Raw genomic sequence first — 23566 nt, 5'->3', positions numbered from 1 at the left:
CCTCAAAATTTTGATGCAAGTCTTTTTATTCTAAGGTTCCTCAAACTTTACAAACTGCAACCATCTTACCATCTTCTCATACATTTTTGTGCAACTGCTCAACTTGGCAGAAGCACGGAGGAGTGACAGTCAGCTGGATTTCTTGGCTGCAGGTATAAACACTGACTCCCCTCCCCTGAAGGATTAAACTGCTGCCAGCAACCTGAGGAAATTCACAGCTCTCCAGTGAATGGAAAATACTGCCACTGGTTATTTCTTTCTCCCTACCCTGGAGGAACTGAGCTGCTGCCAATTAACATAGCATTTTCCTACACTTTGCAATGCCTTTGAACTTTTTCATGATTTTACAGGAAACAGTTTTGTCTCTATGTAAATCTATTCAGTGCAAATCCCAGCCACAAAAAAAAGGACTGATAACTGTAGCAGAAGCCCCTAGACAAGGGAATCTTGTTAGTCTGTATCCATTACTCAGAAAAATGTAGTATTTATAACCAATTTGTACAAAAGCCAAGAAGAATCTAAGTGCAATGGAAAAGACAACACAGTGACTAACAAATGAAGTGCACATGAGATAAACTACATTGAAAAATTCCACGGATTGGAGATTATACTGCTTTCATGTTACTGCCCACATCACTACAAACTGTCATTCCTTGAGAAATAGGATTAAAAGCTGACTATTTTGCATACATCATGAACACTAACAGTACCTACTGATGGAGAAACAAGAGTTTCAGGAGGCCAGCAGCTGGAATATTGGTGTGGGACTGCTGCTAAAAGCTCCTCTTCCCCAGTTTGGTTTTCATCGATATACATAGCAAGACACGTGCAGAACTCATCCCTCACACTATTCAAAAATGCCCTCTCGTTTGCATGAATAATTGCATTGTTTTATTTTGAAAATTCTTAGAGATGCCTTCTTTATGTAATAGGTTAAAAACTCACAAAGTCAGCTTCAAGTTTTCCCATTTCTTGTTTGTAGCTCCTCATTCGACTGCTGTACATCCCTCGGCTTTGAGGTGGGATCTCTCGGACTTCAAGTTCCATTTGCTCAAGCTGACAAGGGACAATAAAGAGGAGGTATATAAATCAAAAGGTTAATTATAGCAAGAACAAATTTACCTGAGTTCAAGAAATATACCTAAGGTCAAGAAATATTCCTTCTTTATAAGGAAAAATGTTGCTTATTCTGCAATATACAAACAATTTATCAAAATCTTTGCACAGTCTTAAGTCAAGAAACAAGTGACAACATTAGTATTGTTAACACTCAGAAGGAATGACTTGAGCCAAATATTTCTGGATTTCAATTCCAACTGTGATGAATACATCTTAAAGAAAAAAAAAAAAATTAGTAAAACAGGATAATACCTGCCTACCTTCACCTAGCTGTGCAGTTTTGGAAACCATTGGCTGAAAAATGGCTTTACACATATATATATGTGAAGTTTTATTTACCACCAGCCTGTGTGTTTAATAAAATAATTCTTACATTTAGTAAACTAATTTTTTTTTCTTTAAACATTGCTAACTCAGCAGACTTGCATAACCTAAATTGTCTACCTAAATTTATATGTAAGAATATTAAATAGCTGAATTTCAGGGTTCAATGACAATGCTATTCAAGAACTTGTATATGGTCAAATGGATTAAAAAATTAGAGACATATTCTATCCTTCAAAAGCTTTTTTTATTTACTCTTGCCATGTAGATTTCTAAGGGGCCTGAAATACAAGAATATGGCACAGGGATACAGCAAATCAAAAGTTGTAAATGAGGGCTGCTAATTACCTGCCCACTGGGTCCTGGAGCCTGCTCTATATGGTGCTGCCTGTTCAGGAATTCTGTTTTGAACTGCAGAAGAATTCCACACCTGCCTTTTAAAGTCTTTCCAATTTACTCAAAAAAGATAAAAGAATACCTCTCCTTGGTTGCTGTAAGCACCTGAAACAATATTTACTCACCTCCTACTGATCTGGGTTGAACAATATGGCATAGGAGCAGAAATGCTTCTCAATTAGGGTCCCAGGCTACTGGTTGCAGATCTTCACAAGGGACTGCTAGAATTTATTCCTATGTAATCACTGGCTTACACTTTGAAATTTCATCCTCATATCATAAGAAAAGCATCTGAATTTAATCAATGGAATTGCCAGATACTCAAAAGTCATTTTGCCTGATGTATTCTGATTATACAAAATTATATTCAATAATAAACTATAAAGCAGACTTTAATTAAATAGTCACTAATGAATTGAAACACACAAAGCAATTTCTAATTCTACCCAGTTCTTTAGCTCAGGCTTAACTTTCCAAAGGGGTATTATAAATTAAACCAATAGCTGGAATCAATAGCTTATTTCTTATCAATTTCATCTTAATATATTTGATCTCAAATGTTCTATAAACATTTCCCTCATATATATATGTATGTATGTATGTATATGTGTATGTATATGTATATTTTAATGAAGTCTCAATTCTTGTCTGTTATATAAAAACAAAAACCTATACCAGTAAATCCAGAATTTGCACCAACAATCAGACCATGATCCATGACATCTAAAATGTTCATTCTAAAGAGTCAATATTAGAGAGTGTAAGGTCCAAGAAACAACAATGAAGCATACTTAGGCTGACCAACATTTACCAATGGTTTTTCATCATGAGATTAAACGGGTGCATTTTGTGCCCGGGCTGAGAAATTTCCATGAGAAGCCATGCAGAACATAGTGGTCCAAGCAAGGGTGAACCTAAATGCAACCTAATTTCATGCATCTCCACTTTCAGAACTCACATTATTGGTCATAAAATCATATTTTTCATAAACAAGCAAAAGCAGAGCAGCCCTTCGTATTTCCATTCAAAAATACAACAAAGTAGTGTGGCTGATGTTGCCCACTCCATAATAAGACTCCCCCTCCCACAGGAACTTCTCCATATGAATCTGCTCTGGACTCTGGAATCAGCTGCTGTATTTTAAGAAACTGGTAAGCTTCACTATTCTGATTCTAAAGCCCTGGAACTAAAATAGAGATCTAAACCAAAAAACACAAGACAAGAATAACCCAGCATCTGCAACACAACAATTGTGTGATGTGTTCTTCATCAAAGATAAAGGCAAATAACAGAGAGAGAGTTATCTTCTTTAAAAGAAGAATTTCACTCAAAAAATCACAATTCTTCTGGCACACGCTAGATTTTACACTCAAAGAATTTCCCCAAGGTTAGCTCAACAATCATCTTTCTTAAAAACCTGTTAAATATAACAATTAGATACTCCACACTGAATGTAGAACAACAAGATTTCTCTCCAGAGATTCCTTACTCCACAGCTCTGGCTTGAAAAGGCAGCCTGGGAGTCTGAAAGTTTTCATGTCAGTTCTGCACATATATCAAATCAATTACACCAGTGATTTTACCCAAACAAAGCAGAAAGTGTTTTAAAACCATCACCGGTTAGTGAACACAAATAAATTATCTCTATAATAATATTTATTATACATGAGAGTGTTATTTCCTAGCCAAGTAGGAAATAAAAATCAGCTAATCCCAGCTTTGACTATGCAAGACAATGAAGCAAACCAATGTATGAAAACTATCAGCAGCAAGGAATTAGGTTTATTTTGATTTTCTACTGTAGCCTTTAGTTTAAAATAGGATCCTCTTAATTAGTTCTGTTATTAGCAGGTTTGTTCAAATTGATTTCTAAACCCAAGCCTTGACATTAATCACAAACATGTTGGGTAATTGCTTAAAGCCAATAATTGAATCTAAAGATCTAAAACAAAAGTGTGAAAGAAAAGCCAGTACATTAAATGAAGATCATCATTAGCATAAAAATACAAATACTGGATTTATATTTTAATCTTGTAATAAATGCAAATGTAGATTATATTTTCCTGACATAAGGAGAGAAGTAAGAAGCCATTACCTCACTTTCTGCTCCTTCCAACCTATTTGAGTAGAAAAGCAAATCTGAATGACCACCCACACTGGAGCTCCTCTGTACTACTCTGTCTTTTGCCATGTCAACTTGTAGTGAAAATGAGCTGAAAAACATTTCTAGATTTCTACTTTTTGCAGCTGTTTGAATATGAAAGTGCCCAAAATGCCTTAATGTATCTACAGAACATCCTCATGAAATGAGTCAATAATTTTACCATGTGTCTCACTGGGAATACCAAATTAAAGAGGTTAGTTGCTTTGTCATGCTCACAAGACAAAACTGCAGGAAGTCATCCCAAGATCCAGCTTTACTGGATGCTATTCCAATGCTCTGGTCTACAAGACTAATTCTATTTTTAAACTAAAAGCACTTTGTATGCCTTCAAACAGCCAAGAGACTTTTTCTTCCTATGCCACTTCAAAAAATTAATTTTAGTATGTAGTTAGTAGCCAAAAAATTGATTCAAGTTTTTTCCATTACAATAAATTCTAGGGTAGAAAAGCTAATTTTTTCCCTATCCTAACATTCAGATTACATTTCTGACATTAGATACACCAAAGCCATTTGCAAGCAATAAACAAAAGCAACTTCAGGTAAAGAACTATTGGCCATGTGGGAAAAAGACAATCTCAGCTGTCACCAACACTCAGTTACTCCATATCTACAAAACTTTACTCTTATACTGCTCCCAGATGGAAGACATGACAGGCTGTAATGGGAACAAAATAAATAAAAGAGTCACAGTTGTTTGTCACATACTGGGATTTTTTTGTCAGTGTGAACCACAAACTGATGCCTGGTTAACAGCTACACTCTTCTTGGAGCAGTGACCCACACTGCCATGGCCCCTTGTCTCACCTTTATGTGTCACTTGCTAAAATGGAAAAAAAGAGCTACTGCTCTACAAGACATTCTGATAGATGAAATTAAGTAGATGCTTGGGTCTTACAAGCCAAAAACAAAGTCATGGTGTGTAATATTTAATTCCATTCCTAAAGACCTAATCCACAACTATGTCTAACTATTTATGGACTTACAGCAATAGTGCAAACCTTGCATCATTTAACAGAGGATTAAAAAAAGATACACTCTTATTTCATATCCTCAAATAAGAACTATTTCAAGACTACTATTTCATTTTCTAATATATCATTGCTAAGTATTTTTAGGGCATGGGTGTTAAATGTTGCTATCAATGATTCTATTACTTTTTTAGGAATTTGCAGTTAACATATGAAAAGCCAGAACATACCAGTTCCCTCGCTTCTTCGAGCTGTTTCTCAACATTTGCAACCATCTGCTTCTTCTCATCTGAAACAGAATTGTGAAAAAGCCAATATAATTGTGCTCTTACCATGAAAGAAAAGCATACCATTTCAAAAGATTGTATGTATCAGCTAAAACAGACTTGAGATTTATTCTGTGTGACATCCTCACACAGGGTGATACACACATTAGTAATTAAAAAAAAATAAAAAAGACTGGAGAATCCTTGAAGTTCTGCCCTGTTATGCAGCATTTGCTACTTGGGAAAGCACTTAAAGCTGCTTCAGCTGCAGGAATTCTGCCTCAGCAGGCACTTGCTGGTGTGTAAAAATGCATGGGAAGGCACATGCATACACTAAATGGAAAAAATATCATTTAAGAACAAAGGCATAACAGATTCACCTGCAAAATATGAGATGCACAAAACCAGCCAAGCATCCCAATTAAAACTAATTCAGGGTCTGAAGAAAAACGATGTTTCTATTCCCTACTCCTATGTGGGGTCTAGAATTGTTTCTTTTGGTTCAACAGATATAAAATGAAATGCCACAGGAACTACAAGAAAACCACTGTCTTCTAGTAACAGTAAAAATGGAAATTAGTAATAAAATATGGAATTGTTTAAAAATTTAAATAAGTTTCAAGCTATACATAGCGATCACCATCTGCCAGGTTCCCCAGCAAGGTCGCAGCTACAGAGAGTGACTTTTGCCCTGCCTCCAACCATCCATTTGCAGGCAGAATCCAGTCTGAACTGAGAACTGAAATTCAGTGTCACATCATCACAAACACTCCAAGTGCTTCACAACTTGGTTTGTTACAGCATGAAACAAATTGAGAAATATTCAGACACTGGATAATAAAATGTCCCCACACTGCTTCATTACTGTGGGTATTCAAGGGTTTCCATCCTACCATCACATCTTCCAGCCTTCAGACTCTAAATCCACCCATTGTGCCAATGAAGTTAACAACAAAACTGAACATACAAATGGTTTGTTTGAAACCAGGAGTCTCATGAGACATCTCTACTGGTGGTTTGCCTGATGAAGCAGATCAAAAGTGAATGTCACCAAAGTGTCTCCAGTCACAGCTCCCCAGAGGTCACGATGGATAAATCTATGTCAGCACAAGACTCAATCATGTGTCTCTAAACTTCAGAGCTTTGTTTTTAATCTGAATCCCCTTGCCCCTGTTCCACATGATCTCTTTGTATCCTGGAACTGACATATTAAAGACCAAAAGGGACAATCTGATCATCTCCTTCAATCTTCTGCATTCCACAAACCACTAAATTTCATGAGAGAACCACTTCAATAATAATATACTTCTCATTCACCAAAATACACTGTCATTCAGGGACACAGGAACATCACAATCTGTCCTTCCTCAGTTACATATACTGGAGCTCTGCCTGCACAGAGGATCAGGCTTGGGACCATCTTTCCTGCAAATGTGGAATTCACCCTGACACATCCAGTGGATTCGACTACAGCAGAAGATGCAGGAAAAATTTTCTGTGTAGCACTTTCAGTTTTCTGCAGGAAATGTCTTCCTTTAATTCCCCACCAGGTTCTCATGATAGCACCCAGGCCAGAAAATTCAGCACTTTATCTTCCTAACACAAAAAAACTAAAAGAAATCTGCCCCTTCCCCACCCCTCCACATATTTCTATTCTCATATCCCAAAACACCTCTGTTCTTCCTGTCATTTGGAAGTCAGCAAGATGACAATGGACAAAAATAAAAACAATGGAAGGTATGAAATACACAGCACCATTTTATTGAAGCTGAAATAAAATTTTAAAACATAGCAGCAGAATATAAATGTACTATAGCATTTTCAGTACTTCCTTGAGTTATACGGGATCACAACTTTCATACACATTTAGTAACCTGAAATTTAGGGATATAAAGTTGGAGTTTTTTGGCAGGTATTTCATACTGAGATAATTCTGCTTGTACTTGTGATTACAAGAACTACCCAGCACTCTACTGGCCAGTAAAATCTTACTGACCCACTACAGACTTTTTGTAGGGAAAACTCATTAGTACAGAAGAAGGTCTAGCTAAAACTGCTCTCATAAAATTAGGAGGAGAGGGTATTCAAATGATCTCCAATGGTTTAGTTAATTAAATTTTAACCCAACTACAGATTTTAATACTGGCCCAGGTACATAATCACCCAGATGCTGCCTTTGTTTTTCCTTAAAATATAGATATGTGAGCAGGCACATGGCAACATCCCAGCACTGCAGCTCTGGAGCAGGATCTTCAGGCTTCCAGGAGAGCGGCTAAACTTGTTGCAACAACTGATCCTCTAGAGCCCACAGTACCATGTAACCATGGTTCCCAAAGCATTTCTTTTCAGTTTTACTTTTACTTCAGTGGTTAAGCAAAGGAAACAATTTCTTTCACAGCCAGAATCCCCATAGGAAGGGGGGCACAGTATTCACAGGATGATTTGTTCAAACTGAAAGTGAGATCCAAGGGAGTTCCTCTGGGTAAGAGAAGTTTGCCACTAATCAAGTAGATCAGGATAAACAAGTTACAGTCTAATTAACGACTAACTGTATTAGTCCACTGTGACTTAGCAGTTTTCAACCTGCCTACTCCATCACTTCCCTAAACACACTTCCACAGGAAGTTAAGTAAAAAGTGCTTTATAATTTTTTATTTTGATTGAGAATTCAAATATCCTTTAGAGAAAATAAAAAACAATGCTCCATCAAATATATCTAAATGTAATCTTTTCCTTACATTGCTAGACAGAATGTCCCAAACAAAATATTTCACATAGCTTGTATATTTTAAGTGAAAATTGACAAACTATGGATAAAGACTGGAAACAAAAAGGGGTTTTCCTCTGCAGAGGATTGCAAAGAAATCTGTTCTCTGTACACAAGGTTGTGTAACTTTCTTAAAAGAAACAAGCCTTCAGTACATTTTCACCACTTCTTTCAGTTTGGCCCTGGCATTAGACACTTTCTTTGTCTCCCAAAATACAGCAGTTACAGAAAGGTGGGAATCTGCCCACAAGGTTGGAAAGATAACACAGCACTGGTTTGATGTCAAAAAACCCTGGCTCAAGACTGAGTAGTCCCACTGCTTGTGGAATTGCATCTTTTCATTTCAGTACATGCTGAGGAAGACACTGAGTAACAAAGGGCTTCAGCTCACCGACCACTTGTTGATGCTGCTGTGCTCACTCAGGTGGTTACACGTTCACCACTGCCAGAAGTTACTGTCCAACAGCAGAGACAGATGGAACAGTACCTGCATTTCTCTCTTTGGGTACTAAAACTGGGTTCAAGAGGCATGGCATAATGAGCCAGATCTGAAACTGAGACAAGAAACTTCAGTGCAGGAGTACAACAGAAAATTAAAAGTGGGGCTTTCTTCAGCTAAACCTGTTAGCAACTCAAGTGCAGCACTTTGATTGCCCAGCAGATAATGCAGGTACCAAGTATGAGAAGAATGGCAGCACTCCAGTCCAAAGCCATCACAAACCAGAGGCTACTGTGCTGGGAATAAACTAAGTATCATCATTTGTGCTGATAAAACTCTCTTTCATATCAAGCAATCAAAATCTGTATGAAGTTTTGGTTAAATCATAAGACAGATGTTTCTCTGAAAGACCGAGGAGCATTAATAAAACACATCAGTCAATGATCTTCATTCTTCAAAGACCTGCAGCAGCAACACAGAAAATCTATTTAAAAGGCATTTCTCTATTTATAACTTTCTTTAATCCCCCAGGTGATGTCTGCCTCAACAACAGAAGACGTTTCTTCCCAAGATGTTCTATTGTCCCTGCTGCTTATTGTTTCTGTGATATCAGAGAGCCTTTGTTACATTTCTTGCTGAACTATTTATGCATTTGTGACAACAGGACTGTCAGCTGAGCCATCATCCTCCTAGAACACAGGACAGCATCCTGTCCTGACAACAGGGAATGCAGGAATGTTGCAAAACCAATTAAGCAGCATTTCTCCACTGGAGCAGGTCCATCTTGGGCAGCAGAGGGAAATAACCAGTCACTAGACTTCAGGAGATCTCTTTTTATTATGCAGAGTGGCACAAGTCCTTACACCTTTCATCCTGCTTCTTCCAGCTGGGAGGAAGAAGGCCATCAGCAATCTCTCAAATCACTGCTGCTGCAAACTGTCACCTCAGCTCCCCTCCCACCTCACATTCCTCTCTTTGAGGCTCTCCCAGCCACCGCCACAAGAACTAACTGGAACTTCTGGTGATGAAGAAGCAAACATCTTGCAAATGTTCCTATTAAGAAACAAGGGAAAAATGTGTATTTAAAATATTTCTGATAAAGGGTTCAGCATAATCAGAGATTTCTTTTTCCAAGTGGTCAAATGTCTCTGTTAGCTAAGACTGCAGTTTGTTTTGAAGTCATGGAATTTTTTTTTTCCCTGATGAAAGACAGAATAGCCCTGAAAACAGAAGCAATAGCTAAGCCATAAGTGCACAGTGCAAGAAGCAGCTATAATGCAAGTCAGTTCAAAACCCATATAACCAACCACAAATATAATATGGGGTGAAAAAAATTAACTTTTGTATTATCTTGACTCCATTTAGCCCAGTACCACACTCCTGGTCCTGCAGGGAACATTCATTCTGTCTCCTCCAAGAGGATGGCAAATTCTATTTAAAAAGTAACCTTCCAATGGTCTCATTAAGAGTGATGATTTCAAAACCTGCTGCTTCTAGGCTATGTCACTGTTGAAGCCAACACTCTTTAAACATCTTTTATTTAAGCTCCAAAATCTCCCTAAGTGAATAAGGGAGACTGTTCAATAGTAGGAAGAATATTCTGCATAACAGTAGTGGATTTCCATAATCCTCTCCTTGAATCAGACTCTGATGACTTCCAAAATCTATACAACAAGGAACTCAAACCTCTATTCTTTACAATTAGGGAATTAAATCTCTCTTTTCCTATAAGTTAGCCTGGCACTATTGATTTTCAGAGGATGAGCCAGTAGTGTATTTATGATGTCTCCCTGTTCCTACCAGAGGTCCTTAAATTTACAGTTCAAAAGTTAAGAAGCCTTTGTGAAGGATTCCCTGCATCACCTCAGTAAATGGTTCCAGTGGCCATTTACAGGTTAAATATAATTTCTGAGGAGATTAAATTACATACCAGTTCTAAAATTCAATCACAGGAACTCTGATTCTATTTCATTTTCATTTTGTAAGTTTCCATTAGAAAACAGACAAATTTTTCCAGCTCAGCTTCAGGTTCTGACTGAATTATCTCTCTGTGTCCTTGCTGTTAAGATCAAGAGCAAAACATCTCTGTTAAGCCAAGGAAAAGGCACAGTTTCCTTCAGCCATGGAACTCAACCCTGTTTTTTCAGAAGACTTTCCAACTTGCTAAGATTAGAATTGGACATAACCTTCCAAAATCAAAAAGGTATTTTATTCAAAATCCCCTGAGATCACACATTTCAGTTGATCACCTACCTCAAATCCTGTTTAGAGTCACTACTCATCACTTCATGATGCATTTCCCACTCTAAAAGTAGGATGCTATTCTTTGCTCCTGGATGCATGATACCTTTTCCTTTAGTCATATGGAAAAGTACACCATTGGTATGTGTTTACTTCCTTCTTACACATTATCCACTCCTATGGTTAAGGCTCCCAAACTTCTGGGTAATATGCATGAGAAGCAGAGGCAGAAGTATTAAATGAGCTGGAAGAGGCATTAAGCTGAGCTACAAGAGGAACAGATGAGAAAACCACGAGTGTCGGCTTCCCTCCATCTCACACAGAGCCCTGTACTGGGGCACTGATTCCTGTGGGCTGGAAGATTCAGCTGGACTAACGAGATTAAAACTTTCATCTTTCTACTCTTACAGACAGTACTGACTCTGCTGCAGGGATACATCATGAAACAGAACATGAACGCTGCAGGCTACTGACAAACACATTAAAGTAAACGAACACGGATTTCTTTGAATGTGCTCCTGCCTGTGAGTCACCACAGTCAATTATCCAAATCAAACGTACGAGGAGCAGGCAGCAAAAATACTGATTCAGATTAAGTCACGCACAAAATCTCTCTGTGCCACAGGAAAAACACTTGATTTCCATGAGTGATGTCGTGGCATGATCACAATAACGAGGATTCAGCAGCAGTGCTGGCACGGGGAGCATCCCCCAGCAGCTTTAGCTCTGCCCAGCCCTTCAGGAGCACCGGCGGAACCGCAGAGCGGGGCAGAAGGGAAGGGCTGATCCTTACAGTGACCAGCGAGCAAATATTCTGTCACAGTATCCCCAACACATCCCGCTGCTGGGACAGACCGGGGCAGGGCGGTGACAGCGCTGCGTAAGGAGCGAGGAGTGACAGCGGCGAGGGCTCCCTGAACACGCCGGCACCTCCCGCCACCGCCCTGCGCGCCCACCGCCGGCTCCCGCGCACGGGCCTGCGGAGCGAGGGCCGCGGGGGCGGAGAACAGCCGCTCACCTCCTACCAGCTTCGGCACCTTCCCGATGCGGCCCGTGATGTCCGCCGTGAGCACGGCGAAGTCCTGCTCGTAGCTCTCGAAGTCGGAGGACATCGCGGCGATGGCGCTGCCGGTGCCGGGGGCGCCGCTCCGCACCGCGCCGCTTCCGCGTTCTGCCACACCAAAACGCGTCCCCCACCCCGCCCCCGGGCTCCTCGCCACACGTTCCGGCGAAACTCAGGGATTTAACCGGCACGGCCCAGCCCCTCTCGGCCCTCCCGACAACCCCTGAGGGGCCTTGACACGCGGGATCGCGCCGCACCGCAGGCACCGAAGAGAGACGGCAGCGGCGGGTCACTACCGTCCCGCAGCCCCTCATGCCCCGCCTCGTAACCTGCAGGGGAGAGGAACGCGGCTGCGGCCGCTACTGGCGGGCCGCTGTTTCCCGGGGGGGCCGTATTGCGAGCGGACCGCGGGCGGGCGGCGGCGGCAGCGCGGGCCCCGCTCCCGCCCCTTCCCCGCCCCTTCCCCGCCCCTTCCCCGCCCCTTCCCCGCCCCTTCCCCGCCCCTTCCCCGCCTCCCCTCCCACTCCCTCCCCTCCCCTCCCCTTCCCTCTTCCCTTCCCGCCCTCTCCCTCCGCGGCCGGCGGGAGCCATGCACGGCGGCGGCGGGGCGGCGGCGGCTGGGCGGCGGTAGCGGGGATGGTGGGGCCGGGCGCGCTGCAGCGGGCGCGCCGCCTGTGCCACTGGGGCCCGGCGGTGGCGCTGGCCGTGGTGGCCGTGTGCTCCGCCACCGCCATGGCCGACGCCGCGCTCTGGTACTGGCCCTTGGACACGGCCGGGGGAAGCGTCAACTTCGTGATGCTGCTCAACTGGACCGTCATGATCCTCTACAACTACTTCAGCGCCATGTTCGTGGGCCCCGGGTACGTCCCGCTGGGGTGGACGCCGGTAAGCGCTGCCTTGCGACCGCCTCGGCCCGGGGCCTGCGGGGCCCGGCGGGCAGCCCTGGGGCCGGGCCGGCCGCCCCGCGGTCAGGACTGTACAAATCGCGTGTCCTTCGGGGCCGCTGCTTCTCCTCTGTGCCCCAGGAACGCCGCACGCTCTCAGGCCACTCCTTCCTCCTTATCTTGTTCCGAAATCTTCCCTTTGCCTCTCCCCGTTTGCTCTGGCCGCTTCCAGAGTTTCCAGTAGAACCCAGTTTGCTCCTGATACCGAAATCGGACAGATAGAAACTTTCTAACGCAGTTTTGCTATTAGAAAGCAGCACGCTGGGCCCTTCAAATATCCTTCCTGTGATGGAGTGTGCCGAGCGTTGGGTAAACAGAGTTTTTATCAGCCACACTGATTACACATTCACTAGCTATCCCCACTTATTTAGTGTATATGTACCGCTTTACTTTACATTGTCATTTTCCTTATTGGAAGCCCTTGTGTGACCTTTTGGGGTCTGTTTTGGTGGTGTTCAGTGGCCAGTGTTGGAATATTTGGTGGCCGTTCCTTGACCCCAGCTGCAGCAAGCACAGCTCTGTTGATTTCCGTGCCTGCTGCTTTGTCAGCCTTGCAGAGCTGAGCGGGCTTCCTGCCTGAGTTACATCCTTTATCTGCTTCTCCGAGGCTCTGTTCTGTTCTGCTGCCCTTCTCCATCCCCTCCCTGTGCTGTCAGGGCTCTGCTGATGCTGCTTGGCTGGCAGCAGTTGCTGTGCTTTATTATATTAGGGGCTTCTCAAAGCAAAGCACAGGACACAAGCACAGATAGCTGGGAATGAGAACCTCAAGGTTGTCTGCATGCTCCTGCAGACACCTGGTTTGAAGATTTTGCTGCTAGCAGTAACAGTTAGAAGTAATTAATTTAGAAAATTTCTTTTTTATTTTACGCAAGCCAGAAAATTATATGGTTACCATCTGCTTAACACAGTGCAAGATAGAAATTTGCATTTCCTGTGCTTCAGTAATCTCTTGGAAGAGTTGTAGCCAAGAATGACACAGGCAGCTCTCAAGGCAGCTGCCCAGAGTTGGTGTTCCAGTGGGAGTTTAGTGCTGGTCACCTTTCTAATTGTGGAGTATTACTCAGGACAGAGTCTGGGCAGAAGAGGATCCTGATAATCATCTTAGCAGGACAAATGGGTGCAAGATTTTGGCCACTGCTTGCTGTCTGCAAGTGTCTCTGTCTCTCCTCTTGCTGTAGTTGTGGGTTGTGTGTGTAAAAGAGATTGTGAGAGAGTTGAACATTAGTGTTTACCAGTGCTGTATCTTAGTAATAAGCTTAGAATAGTTTATTGTGTAAAATGGAGAGAAAATGTGCTCAGGATTTTTTTTCTATTAGAACAATAACATGCTGACTTTTCCTCTCAGAACTTCACTGTGAAATCCTGCTTGTACAGTTGCTCTTCCTGAAGGAAGAACTGTTTATTTCTTTTAGCAGCCAGCACTTTCAACAGTGGGAGATGGCTGTGTTGATAGCCAAGAGATTAGCTGGGAGATAATTTAATTTTGTTTTTTCCTGTACTTGACGCCTACCATTAAGTTGGGTTGGACTATGGACCACACCCTGTCAGAAGAAATCAGAAGTTAGGAAAATGCCAAGATAAACATTGCCAGCAGAGTTATGTATACATCTAACACTGCTGTTCTTCTGTTTAAAGGAGAAATCTCAGGATTGCATGTATCTCCAATACTGTAAAGTGTGTCAGTCTTACAAGGCACCTCGTTCACACCACTGTCGGAAGTGTAACAGGTACTGTTCCTCTCACAGCTGTTGAAAGTCCCTTTTAGAGCACCTTCAAACCTCATGATGGGCTGTTGCCATAACTTGTGCTTCCAGCACTTGCATTGTAGTTTTTTAAAAACCTTCCATATGAGCATTATAGCCCTTCAAGTGTTTCCAATTTCTAGTTGTATGATATCTATACAGTTTTACTGTGTTTTAGTTTAGAAAAATGGCTGTCTTTAACATTTTCTTTATAGTTTGGAATTAGTTTCTCTTAAGGACTTCTTGATGGTACTAACAAAACAATGCAGTCCTGCTTCAGAGATGCAAATATAAATACCTAAAAATCATCTGAAATTCTTCTAAAATTCTAAGTTTAAACATTGCCCTGCTTAGAGAGTAGAAACACCTATTCTGTCATGTTTCCAGAGGGGAATTAAATGTTGATTTGAGTGGAAATTTTGAACTGCTTGTTTTTCACTCTTCACCAAAGCGGGTTTTTGAAGGGACTTGACATGTTAAATAATAAAACCTTTTGGGTCAACTTAAGAAGTTTGCACCTTTTTATCTTCCAACACAATGGTCCTGATACAAAGGATATTTTATTATAAATAGCTGTCACTAGAATTTAGTGCATCTTGAAAAAATCAAGGCACTTCAGCTGACTGCAGTCCAGGCAGGTTGTCCTCTGAAGGACTCCTAAGAGAATGTGGTGAAAGGATATTGCAACATATGTGTTCATTTGTTATTTCTATAAACCTAAGATGTGCAGTCAGTGTTTTTTTAGGAAACAGAAACTGAAACTCCAGATCAGTGCTGTAATTTGGCTACATCAGCCCCAGATTTAAAACTAACCACTCTTTTCCTTGAGTGACAATCTTTGCACTGAGGACTGATCACTTAAAAGGTCACATAGACTTTCACACCTGTCAAGGTAATTTGGAATGTGAACAAATCTTTATTCAGGTGGAGTTTTTTTGCATCTGTGAGCTACACCAAAATAACTGGCTTTATATTCAATACAAGAGTGTCTCTAGGGTGTTTACACATGTTAAATGTATTTTGAAAAGGATTTTCAGTGGTGTGAGGTTGATACATTGCAACTGAGAAAGTGGTAAACCCTCTGAAAGTTGAAAAGAGAGAGCCACTATCACACTTCTGTCTGCATATCTTTCTTTAAAATACTCTTTCTACAATTTCTACAAGGGAATTTGATATTTCCTTTATTTTCCTGGTATTCTGATTTTTAAAAACTGACATTAACAGTAGTGCTTAATTATTGTGATCATAGTTCTTACAAGTCCCATTCTATGGCTCTGTCTCCAGGCTCTGTTCTATGGTGTTTATTAGCAACTAGTTAGTTTGAGTAAAGGGGAGGACAGATAATTGGAGAGAGTAGGACCTGGAAGCACTTTTTATTTGCTTTTTTAATTCTACAACATGGAAATATAATTCTGAATAGCAACTGAAAAGAAACTGTGTTGATCTGATTGTAGAAGTTGGTGGGTTCAAATGAAAGAATGGAGGTGAGAAGTAGAAAATCAGCCATCCTTTGAGTTTTTTGAGAAACATCTTCTGTGTCCTTTATATTAATCAGTATTTATTATTCACAGATGTGTTATGAAGATGGATCACCACTGCCCTTGGATCAACAACTGTTGTGGATATCAGAATCATGCATCTTTCACTCTGTTTCTCCTCTTAGCTCCACTGGGATGCATTCACGCTTCTTTCATATTTATAATGACAATGTACACTCAGCTTTACAACAGAGTAAGAAAACATAACTAAATGCTTAAAATATTGAGTCAGGTGCATAATTTATCTCTGGAAGTAGGAGAGAATTTGGTTTTCTGTGAAGCAGCATGTGGAATTCCTTGCTCTTCTTCCACATGCACTCCTAGTTCTGCTGTGTACCTGTAAGATGTATGGGAATGGAGGAGGATTCAGAGAAAGTTGTTTCTATTTTCATTCTTTTTTTTCCTTTTTCCCCCTGTGGCTTCTCATAATCACAGGGAGTTTCCTATTGCTCTACATTGACTGAAGACAGTTTCAGAGTAGCACTTTATGTAGAGAGAGAGAGAGACAGGCTGTGTTTTGGCTGGCACAGAAAACAGCTGCTATTTATTTCCAACACACGAGTTAGATCATATTTATTTCCTTTTACTGGCCACTTTTTTTGAATTTTGTCTGTTACTTCAAGAAAGAATGTACATTATTTTTAAGACTAAAATATGTTAGCTGTGTTTTTTTTTAACTGGAAAACTTCAACAGTGAGTAAAGCTTATTCTGGAATACACCCCTTATCTCAGATCCATGGTTAAGATTATAAGCTTTGATTTCAGCCTTTGTGGTTGCAGTGAAGAGCTTGATAACATCACCTGAGTGTAACAGATGAAGTTGTATTTGTAGCAGCTGAGTTATGTTTGCAGAGGGATAATGTTGAGAATTGCTGTCTGCAGAGCTTTCAGAGGAAACCTGCAGCATTTCCACAGAAAACAGGGACTGTTCTATGCAAACATTGTCCATCTGACACTGATGAATATGAGTTTTTGAACATACCAGAGTCCAGATTTTTTTGCTGATTTTTGGGTGTGTGGAGCTTGCAAGATGGTGAATGACTGTGGTTTCATTTTCCATCTAGCAGCAAACTTCTGAAGATACAAGTCTTTTGAGTACATTTTTTTTTTTGTTACTCTACTTCATCTATGTGAGATGTTGGACACTTACTTTCAGAGCCAGATTTCTTAGGGATAACTTGCTTTGTTGCAGCAGTTGGAAAGTTCTAGAGTTGAATGGAATTTTCCTCTTTGCAGATATCTTTTGGGTGGAGTTCTGTGAAGATTGACATGAGTGCAGCCAAAAGAGACCCTCGTCCCATAATCCCCTTTGGACTGTCTGCATTTGCTGCATCTTTATTTGCCTTAGGACTGGCATTAGGAACAACTATTGCTGTTGGGATGCTTTTTATTATCCAGGTGAGTCCATGGCTCTGTTACAAAGAAGTTAAAAGCTGTAAGTTCTGTGTGCTTGTGGAGCAGAAACAATTCAGGATTGAGATAAGTACAGTTGTTCAAAGCTTATGTTGTATAACTTTTTCAGGGATTTGTGTAGCTTTGTCCCAGTTTTTCTGCTACCACAGTTTTGGTTTTTTAAAATTATTTTTTCATATTTTTAAATTATTTTTTGATTCTTTTTTATTTTTTAAAATTATTTTTCATTTTTAAATTATTTTTCTTGGATGTGAAAATCTAAGTAAGTAAGAAAATACGAGATGGATTTTATAAACTCCCTGAAAAAGGCAAAATACTTGCCCTGTTCCTGCAAATAGGTGCCTGATACATTTCTTAAAATTTTGGAGATCTTTGGAAGGAAACAAAGACACATTTTAAGCATAAAGTGCAATACTGTGTGGTACTGTCTTAAGTGTGTAATTCTAGATCATGTATCTCTGCTGAGGGTTAGCTTCTAACAAATGTTTCACTTAACCCTATAAAAATTTTGTTCTTTAAAACAAGTTTAGTTTGTTAAATGAAGCTTTCTTTGTATAGCTGATGTATTCTGCAGAAAATAAATCCTAATTTCACCTAACACTTTTATTTCAGATGAAAGTAATTTTGACAAATAAAACTTCAATCGAATCCTGGATTGAAGAAAAGGTATGCTTTTATTATAATATTCTTGTACTGTTACAAAGTCTATTTTCCATATTTATAATTTTTGTTGCATCTCTGGGTTAAAACCAAAGATGTTATTTCAGCTGACAATTTCAACACTGACCTAACACCCACAACAAGCTTTTCCTTTACCATCTCTGAAATTCACTGAAAGAAATGAGAAATCATGTAAATGAATAGATTTTTGTTTTGGAGGAGCTTGTTGAACATACAATAATATTTGCTTTGAAAAGACTTACCTACTTGTGTGTGTTTTCATCTGAAACTTGAGCTGTCTTAGTCATTACATCTGCCTGTAGCTTTAATTGTCCACCTCACTGACCCATTGAAAGTGGCATCTTTTGACTCATGGTTTACCCATTTCTTTAGATTTTAAGGGAGGATTTTCCTTTATTTTAAAGAAGTACTAAAAAATACCTAGTCTTCTGTCCTTTAAATTTCTCCTGGATTTCCTTATCTCTAAGGATTTACACAAGATTTTTAAGGGGAAATATAGTCAAGCAACAGAAGCTAAGTTTAGAGGAAGGAAAACTGACTCAGTATTTAGAAATTAGTTTGATTCTACCTGGTTAGTTTTTGTGTAAGTCCACAAACATTTCATTAATGTCTTGTTGTCTTATTTTGTGTGCCAAATTAGCATGAGAATCTTGACTGTGTATAAGTACTTAAAGTATTTATTGTAATGTCAGCTCTTTGTATGGCTGGATCCAAGTCCTGGAATAATGGGATAAAGGAACACAAGTGAAAGGAATCCCTGTTATTGTAGAATTTGGAATAATATGTTAAAAGTTTTACTGTAAAACACAGGCCGCTAATACGTCCCTTTTGAAAGCTGAGCACAGACTGTAATACACAAATATTTAATAAAATGGCATTATTGCAACAAAGAGAGCACAGTTCTGTGGCTGCTCCACTAGATGTCATCAGAACTGTGGGAATGTAAAGCTCGTGACTACGGAATGTGGGCAATTCAGATCACGCCTGTGTGTGCATTCTTAGAGGAGGACTGGCACCACCAGTGTTGAGTCATGTTTGTGATCATTAGCCAAAGGATTCTGACCTGTGGAAGCTTTTTTATGTAACTGAGAAATAGTCAGGCATTGGTCCCTAAAAGAAAGCAGTAAAGTAAGATCAGAGCTTGGAGGGAATTATCAATGTAGTCAGTGGACTGTTGTTATTGAGTAAATGGAGGTTGGCAGGGATAGGGGCACCCAAACCAGACATGCTTCTTAATTTAAGGAGGTTTTAAAGCCTGGGTTGATACAGCAGGAGTTCACTACTGTTGCTTGAAAATATTTGCTCTAGGTCCTATGGATCCATACAGGGCTTATGACCCTTGCTGCTTGACTGCAGTGTGTAGGGTGTTTTTATGTACTGCATTTCCTAATTATTTTCCAGGCCAAAGACAGAATCCAGTACTACCAAACGGGTGAGACCTTTATCTTCCCCTATGATATGGGAAGTAAATGGAAGAACTTCAGGCAAGTGTTTACATGGTCTGGGATTCCTGAGGGAGATGGCCTGGACTGGCCAGTTAGAGATGGATGTCACCAATACAGTTTGACGGTAACTGCTCCTCAGTGGTGTCTCAAGCTGATTCTCCCCACTATTGTCTGCTTTCCTTTGCAATAATAAACCAGCTTTTTTAATAACTAAAACAAACAGGCTTGAAATACATGTACAGGAGTTCTGTTAAGTGTTCTCCCATTTTTGATGCACTATAAAGTTATGCTTTTGTGAGTGCTTCTAGCTGCTAATGGTACTTCTGGTGTTTGTTGAATGATTTCAATACCTGGCTTCATTTTGTGTTGAATTCTGCCTAAATTTCTATTTTTAATCATTTATAGATAGAGCAACTGAAACAGAAAGCAGACAAGCGAGTAAGAAGTGTAAGTATTTGTTGAAGTTTGGTCTAAAATTACTTTGAAATAATAGAAACAGTGGTATAAATAAATGTAATTAAGTGACACAAACAATGTATAGCAATCTGCTCAGTTACTCTTGGCACTTAGCCTTTGCATTTGCTTCTTAGTTTCCAGATGGGAAAAAACATGATAATAAAGAGGATTGTGCTTCACTGTTAAACAGTAATTTAGAATTTAGAGTCCCTTTGACAGCCACTGTCATTATATTTAAATCTGTGATATGCTTGAATTAATTTTTTAGTGTGAAACTTATCAGTAGGGCCATAACTCCTTCAAAAAACAAATTGCTGTGTTCTGTTCCAATCTGTAGGTGAGGTATCGAGCCATAGAAGATTACAGTGGTGTCTGCTGCCCTGTGACTAAAGGTGTTAAAACATTCTTCACAACACCCTGCACTGAAGAACCTAGAATTGCACTGAGTAAAGGAGATCTCATTTTAGCCACCAGAGGCTTAAAGTTAGTGGCTCCACACCTTTATATTTGGTTAAAAGAAGTACTGAGTTGAGTTCTGGCATCTAATTACCTATTATGCTTCCTTCCCCAGACACTGGATGTATGGTGAGAAGATTCTCATCTCAGCTGCTGATGGTATGGAGCAGTTAATTTCACTTTTTCTGTTGAAAATTGCAAATCAATTTTATAGCTATCTAGAAATGTGGCCAATATTATATATTCACTTCTCAAAATATAGAATGATAACATTACTGGCACTAGCTTCTCTCCACTCTCCACAGACTTCCCAGTTTTGATAAACATTAATTCACTCTGTCAGACTGACAGAACACAGATGTAGTAGTTTATTGAAAGTTGAATGGGAAGGGGGACACTTCGTATTCTAAGGAAAAGTTAGAGTTTTAGACCATAAAGAGGTTAAAGATTATTAATTTTTTGATATTTAAATGGTGGTCTGTCTTAAACACCTACCTACACACTCTATATAACTATAGAAATTAAGCTTTGTGTATCTTAAAAACTAGGAGACAACATATCTTTGTTTGAAATAATTTCTAGAGACTCTAATATGCATTTATAAAACTAACTGGGGCTATTGAAGATATTAAAGACTCCTGCTGATCTGCTGGTCAGCGTCACAGCCACCTGCATTGAAGCTTTTACATTTTTCACTTCAGATCTCTTGCTTTGGACTGAACTAAAATTTTACCTGCCAGAGGGTGTGTTGGAGTCTGTTGTTTCTTCCAAACAATTGTTAATTCATTGCATGTGCATTTCATATTTGTACAAGTGAGGCTGCCAGCCTCACTGAAAGAGTTAATCCTTTTTGTGGGATGTCTGAAACCTTCATGGGCTGGAAGTGCCCTGGCAGCTCACTCCAATAAACTCCTCCAAACATCAGATACAAATGAACATGGCAACAGTTTGTATTACATTGCTTATTGTGAAGATTAGTAGGACATATCTCCTCTATGTTGGGTTTTTTAAATCAGCTAAAACAAGTTGTGGATGGAGAACTTGGTGAACCCTGAGAGGCTGGATCAGACTAGGCTTCAAAAATAGGATGAGTTTTGTTAGGAAGGTATAGCAAAATACTGAAAATAAGCAGGAATGAAAAGTTGCACTACAGCAAGATGGCAAAATGAATAAGTAGCAGTTCTTCTGTGGAAAAAGACTCAATGATACTCTTAAGATGAGTCAACACTTCCAGAAAAGAAAAGGCATACAGCTTCCCAGATGCTGATGTAAACCTTCCATCTTCCTGAGCATTGGCAGAGCCTCTGCTGAAGTACTCCTACAAATAAAAGCAGTTACTGCATCTCAAGAAAGAGGAAGATCAACTGTAAAGGGTTGAGAGGAAAACAGAGAAAAATTAGAATTATTAGGATAATAGAAAATGTGACTTATAAGGAAAATCCAGAAGAATTGGGATAGTTTACCTGGAGAGGAATAGGAAATGGGAGACAGCCTGGGTGTGAACACATAATCATCAGCTGTGTGAAATTCTGTGATAGACAAGTTTGTTTTCCGCTTCCTGTGCCCTTGCTGTGTAGAAAAAGGAGCTGTAAACCTGATTTATAGACAGAAAGATTCAGATAGGGTATGAAGATGAATTTTCTCAAGGAAGGTAGAGCACTGCAAAACTTTGGAGATGGCTGAAAGCATTTTAGGTAGTTGGAGAAAATCCGTGCATCCCCAAGCAATGATGCTAGAAATTACTTAGGTGTTCTGTCTTGTAGAAGAAAATAACTTGGGTAAGTGCTTGATGGATGTCTCTTCCAGTGCTGTGTTTTTCCTCAGCAGTGGGCCATGTTTTGTTCTAAGTTAATGCAACTTTTCATGTCTTAAGGTGGAATAAGAGAACGAGGCTGGTTCCCTAGGAATTGTGTGGAAAAGTACCAGTATGACTCTGAAACGGATCAGCCAGTGGATGGAGAGAAGAAAATCAAATAGCCTTCTAATTTTTTTAAATATGAAATGGAATTTTTACTTCAGACCACAATCCTTTACTTGAAATTTTCTGTATATTATTTTAGACTTATGCAATGAATATGTTAGGACGAGGTTTTCTTTTCCTCACTGCTGAAAGGGTTGTATTATGCCTGTGCCATGGTTTGCATACTTTTTGAACAATAAATAATTGAAGAAGCCATTCAGTGGATTGCCTTCAAGATGCATCTTTTTCATCCCAAGTCAGGATTGTTTTTTTCTGTTCATTCCTCAGCCGCATCTGATCGTTATGCGTGCTGCTTATCTTTTGTATTTCTCTGAAGCTGCCCCTGAAAATAAAAACCTGATTCAAATTCCAGATAAAATTTGTTACCTGTGACTTTTAATGATGTGATTTGTCCACCTCAAATAAATGATATATTCATATTCACTTGTGGGTTCAATTGTTCTCGACCTAGAAGAACTTAGTCCATAGGCATGGGAGTGTGAACTGACTGGGAAATTAACATTTAACCTTGTAAGTTGCTTTTCAAAGTTAAAAATGCTTCTGTTGTTGCAATAGGAATATTTTGTGCTTTTAATGGCAAAAATTACATCCACCACTGTCTGTTCCCTCTGAAATCTGAGCCAGTACCCAAGAGATCTTGATCCATTTTAAAGTAAAAGGAAGCATTATCCAAGAAGAAAAAATTTGGTCAATTTTGCTACTAATGATAACAGCTTTCTCAAAGCATTTTCCTTTAGGATCTAGTATGGATTATTAGAAGGAAGACCTTAAATAGGAGTAACTTGTACCAGCTCAAGGCTTTTTAAATGTCTCTAAAATGCAGCAGGTGCTTTTGTTCTCTCATAGTGTAGAGTTACATGTCAGCCAGGTTGAGAGGTTTTGAAAATCAGTTCATGTGGCCGAAGTGGCACACAAGAGACCAATATAAAACCAATTTACACTTGAATTGCTATATATATTTTGTTGTTGAGGCAGTGCCATTTGCCCTCCAAGCATATCTGTTCAGGGAAGCATCACTTTATTGTATCAACAGAAGTACTTTCCAGGCCCTGCAGCAGGGGGCATCACAGGATTCAGCCTCGATTCTGCAGGTCTCAGTTGCACTGGATTTACTCTTGCCAAATAACTTGCTCATTTTTGTGTCCTCATCCAGATCTGGGATA

At 39.9% G+C, this 23566-nt stretch overlaps 2 protein-coding genes across 5 annotated transcripts in view; one reads left to right on the top strand and one right to left on the bottom strand.

Moving 5' to 3' along the window:
* The window catches only part of VTI1A (vesicle transport through interaction with t-SNAREs 1A), a 257663-nt gene extending 245745 nt beyond the window's left edge, over positions 1-11918 (bottom strand). For all 4 annotated transcript variants that reach the window (XM_058810369.1, XM_058810367.1, XM_058810370.1 and 1 more), the window contains exons 1-3: positions 11703-11918; positions 5202-5260; positions 946-1056 (exon numbers count right to left, since the gene is read on the bottom strand). In XM_058810369.1, coding sequence (XP_058666352.1) covers positions 946-1056; positions 5202-5260; positions 11703-11796 — 264 coding nt within the window. In that variant the 5' untranslated portion in view covers positions 11797-11918. The remainder of the gene's footprint in view (positions 1-945; positions 1057-5201; positions 5261-11702) is intronic.
* Positions 11919-12354: 436 nt separating this feature from the next.
* Positions 12355-22814, top strand: ZDHHC6 (zinc finger DHHC-type palmitoyltransferase 6). The gene is made up of 10 exons (XM_058810172.1): positions 12355-12632; positions 14327-14418; positions 16005-16164; positions 17208-17369; positions 17997-18050; positions 19467-19634; positions 19916-19957; positions 20304-20449; positions 20538-20581; positions 22296-22814. The coding sequence occupies exons 1-10, from the start codon at positions 12384-12386 to the stop codon at positions 22397-22399; spliced, it is 1221 nt and encodes a 406-aa protein (XP_058666155.1). The 5' UTR covers positions 12355-12383; the 3' UTR covers positions 22400-22814.
* The last annotated feature ends 752 nt before the right edge of the window (positions 22815-23566 follow it).

This window comes from Ammospiza caudacuta, chromosome 9 (assembly GCF_027887145.1).
Source record: "Ammospiza caudacuta isolate bAmmCau1 chromosome 9, bAmmCau1.pri, whole genome shotgun sequence".
NCBI classification, from domain to species: Eukaryota; Metazoa; Chordata; class Aves; order Passeriformes; family Passerellidae; genus Ammospiza; species Ammospiza caudacuta.
This window is presented reverse-complemented; position numbering and strand designations above follow the sequence as displayed.

Excerpts from the sequence above, each read along its gene's own strand:
- ZDHHC6 (XM_058810172.1), top strand. The coding sequence starts at position 12,384 with ATGGTGGGGCCGGGCGCGCTGCAGCGGGCGCGCCGCCTGTGCCACTGG. Across the intron at positions 17,370-17,996 it reads GGATGCTTTTTATTATCCAG|ATGAAAGTAATTTTGACAAA; the intron begins GTGAGTCCATGG and ends CTTTTATTTCAG. Across the intron at positions 20,582-22,295 it reads TCTCATCTCAGCTGCTGATG|GTGGAATAAGAGAACGAGGC; the intron begins GTATGGAGCAGT and ends TCATGTCTTAAG.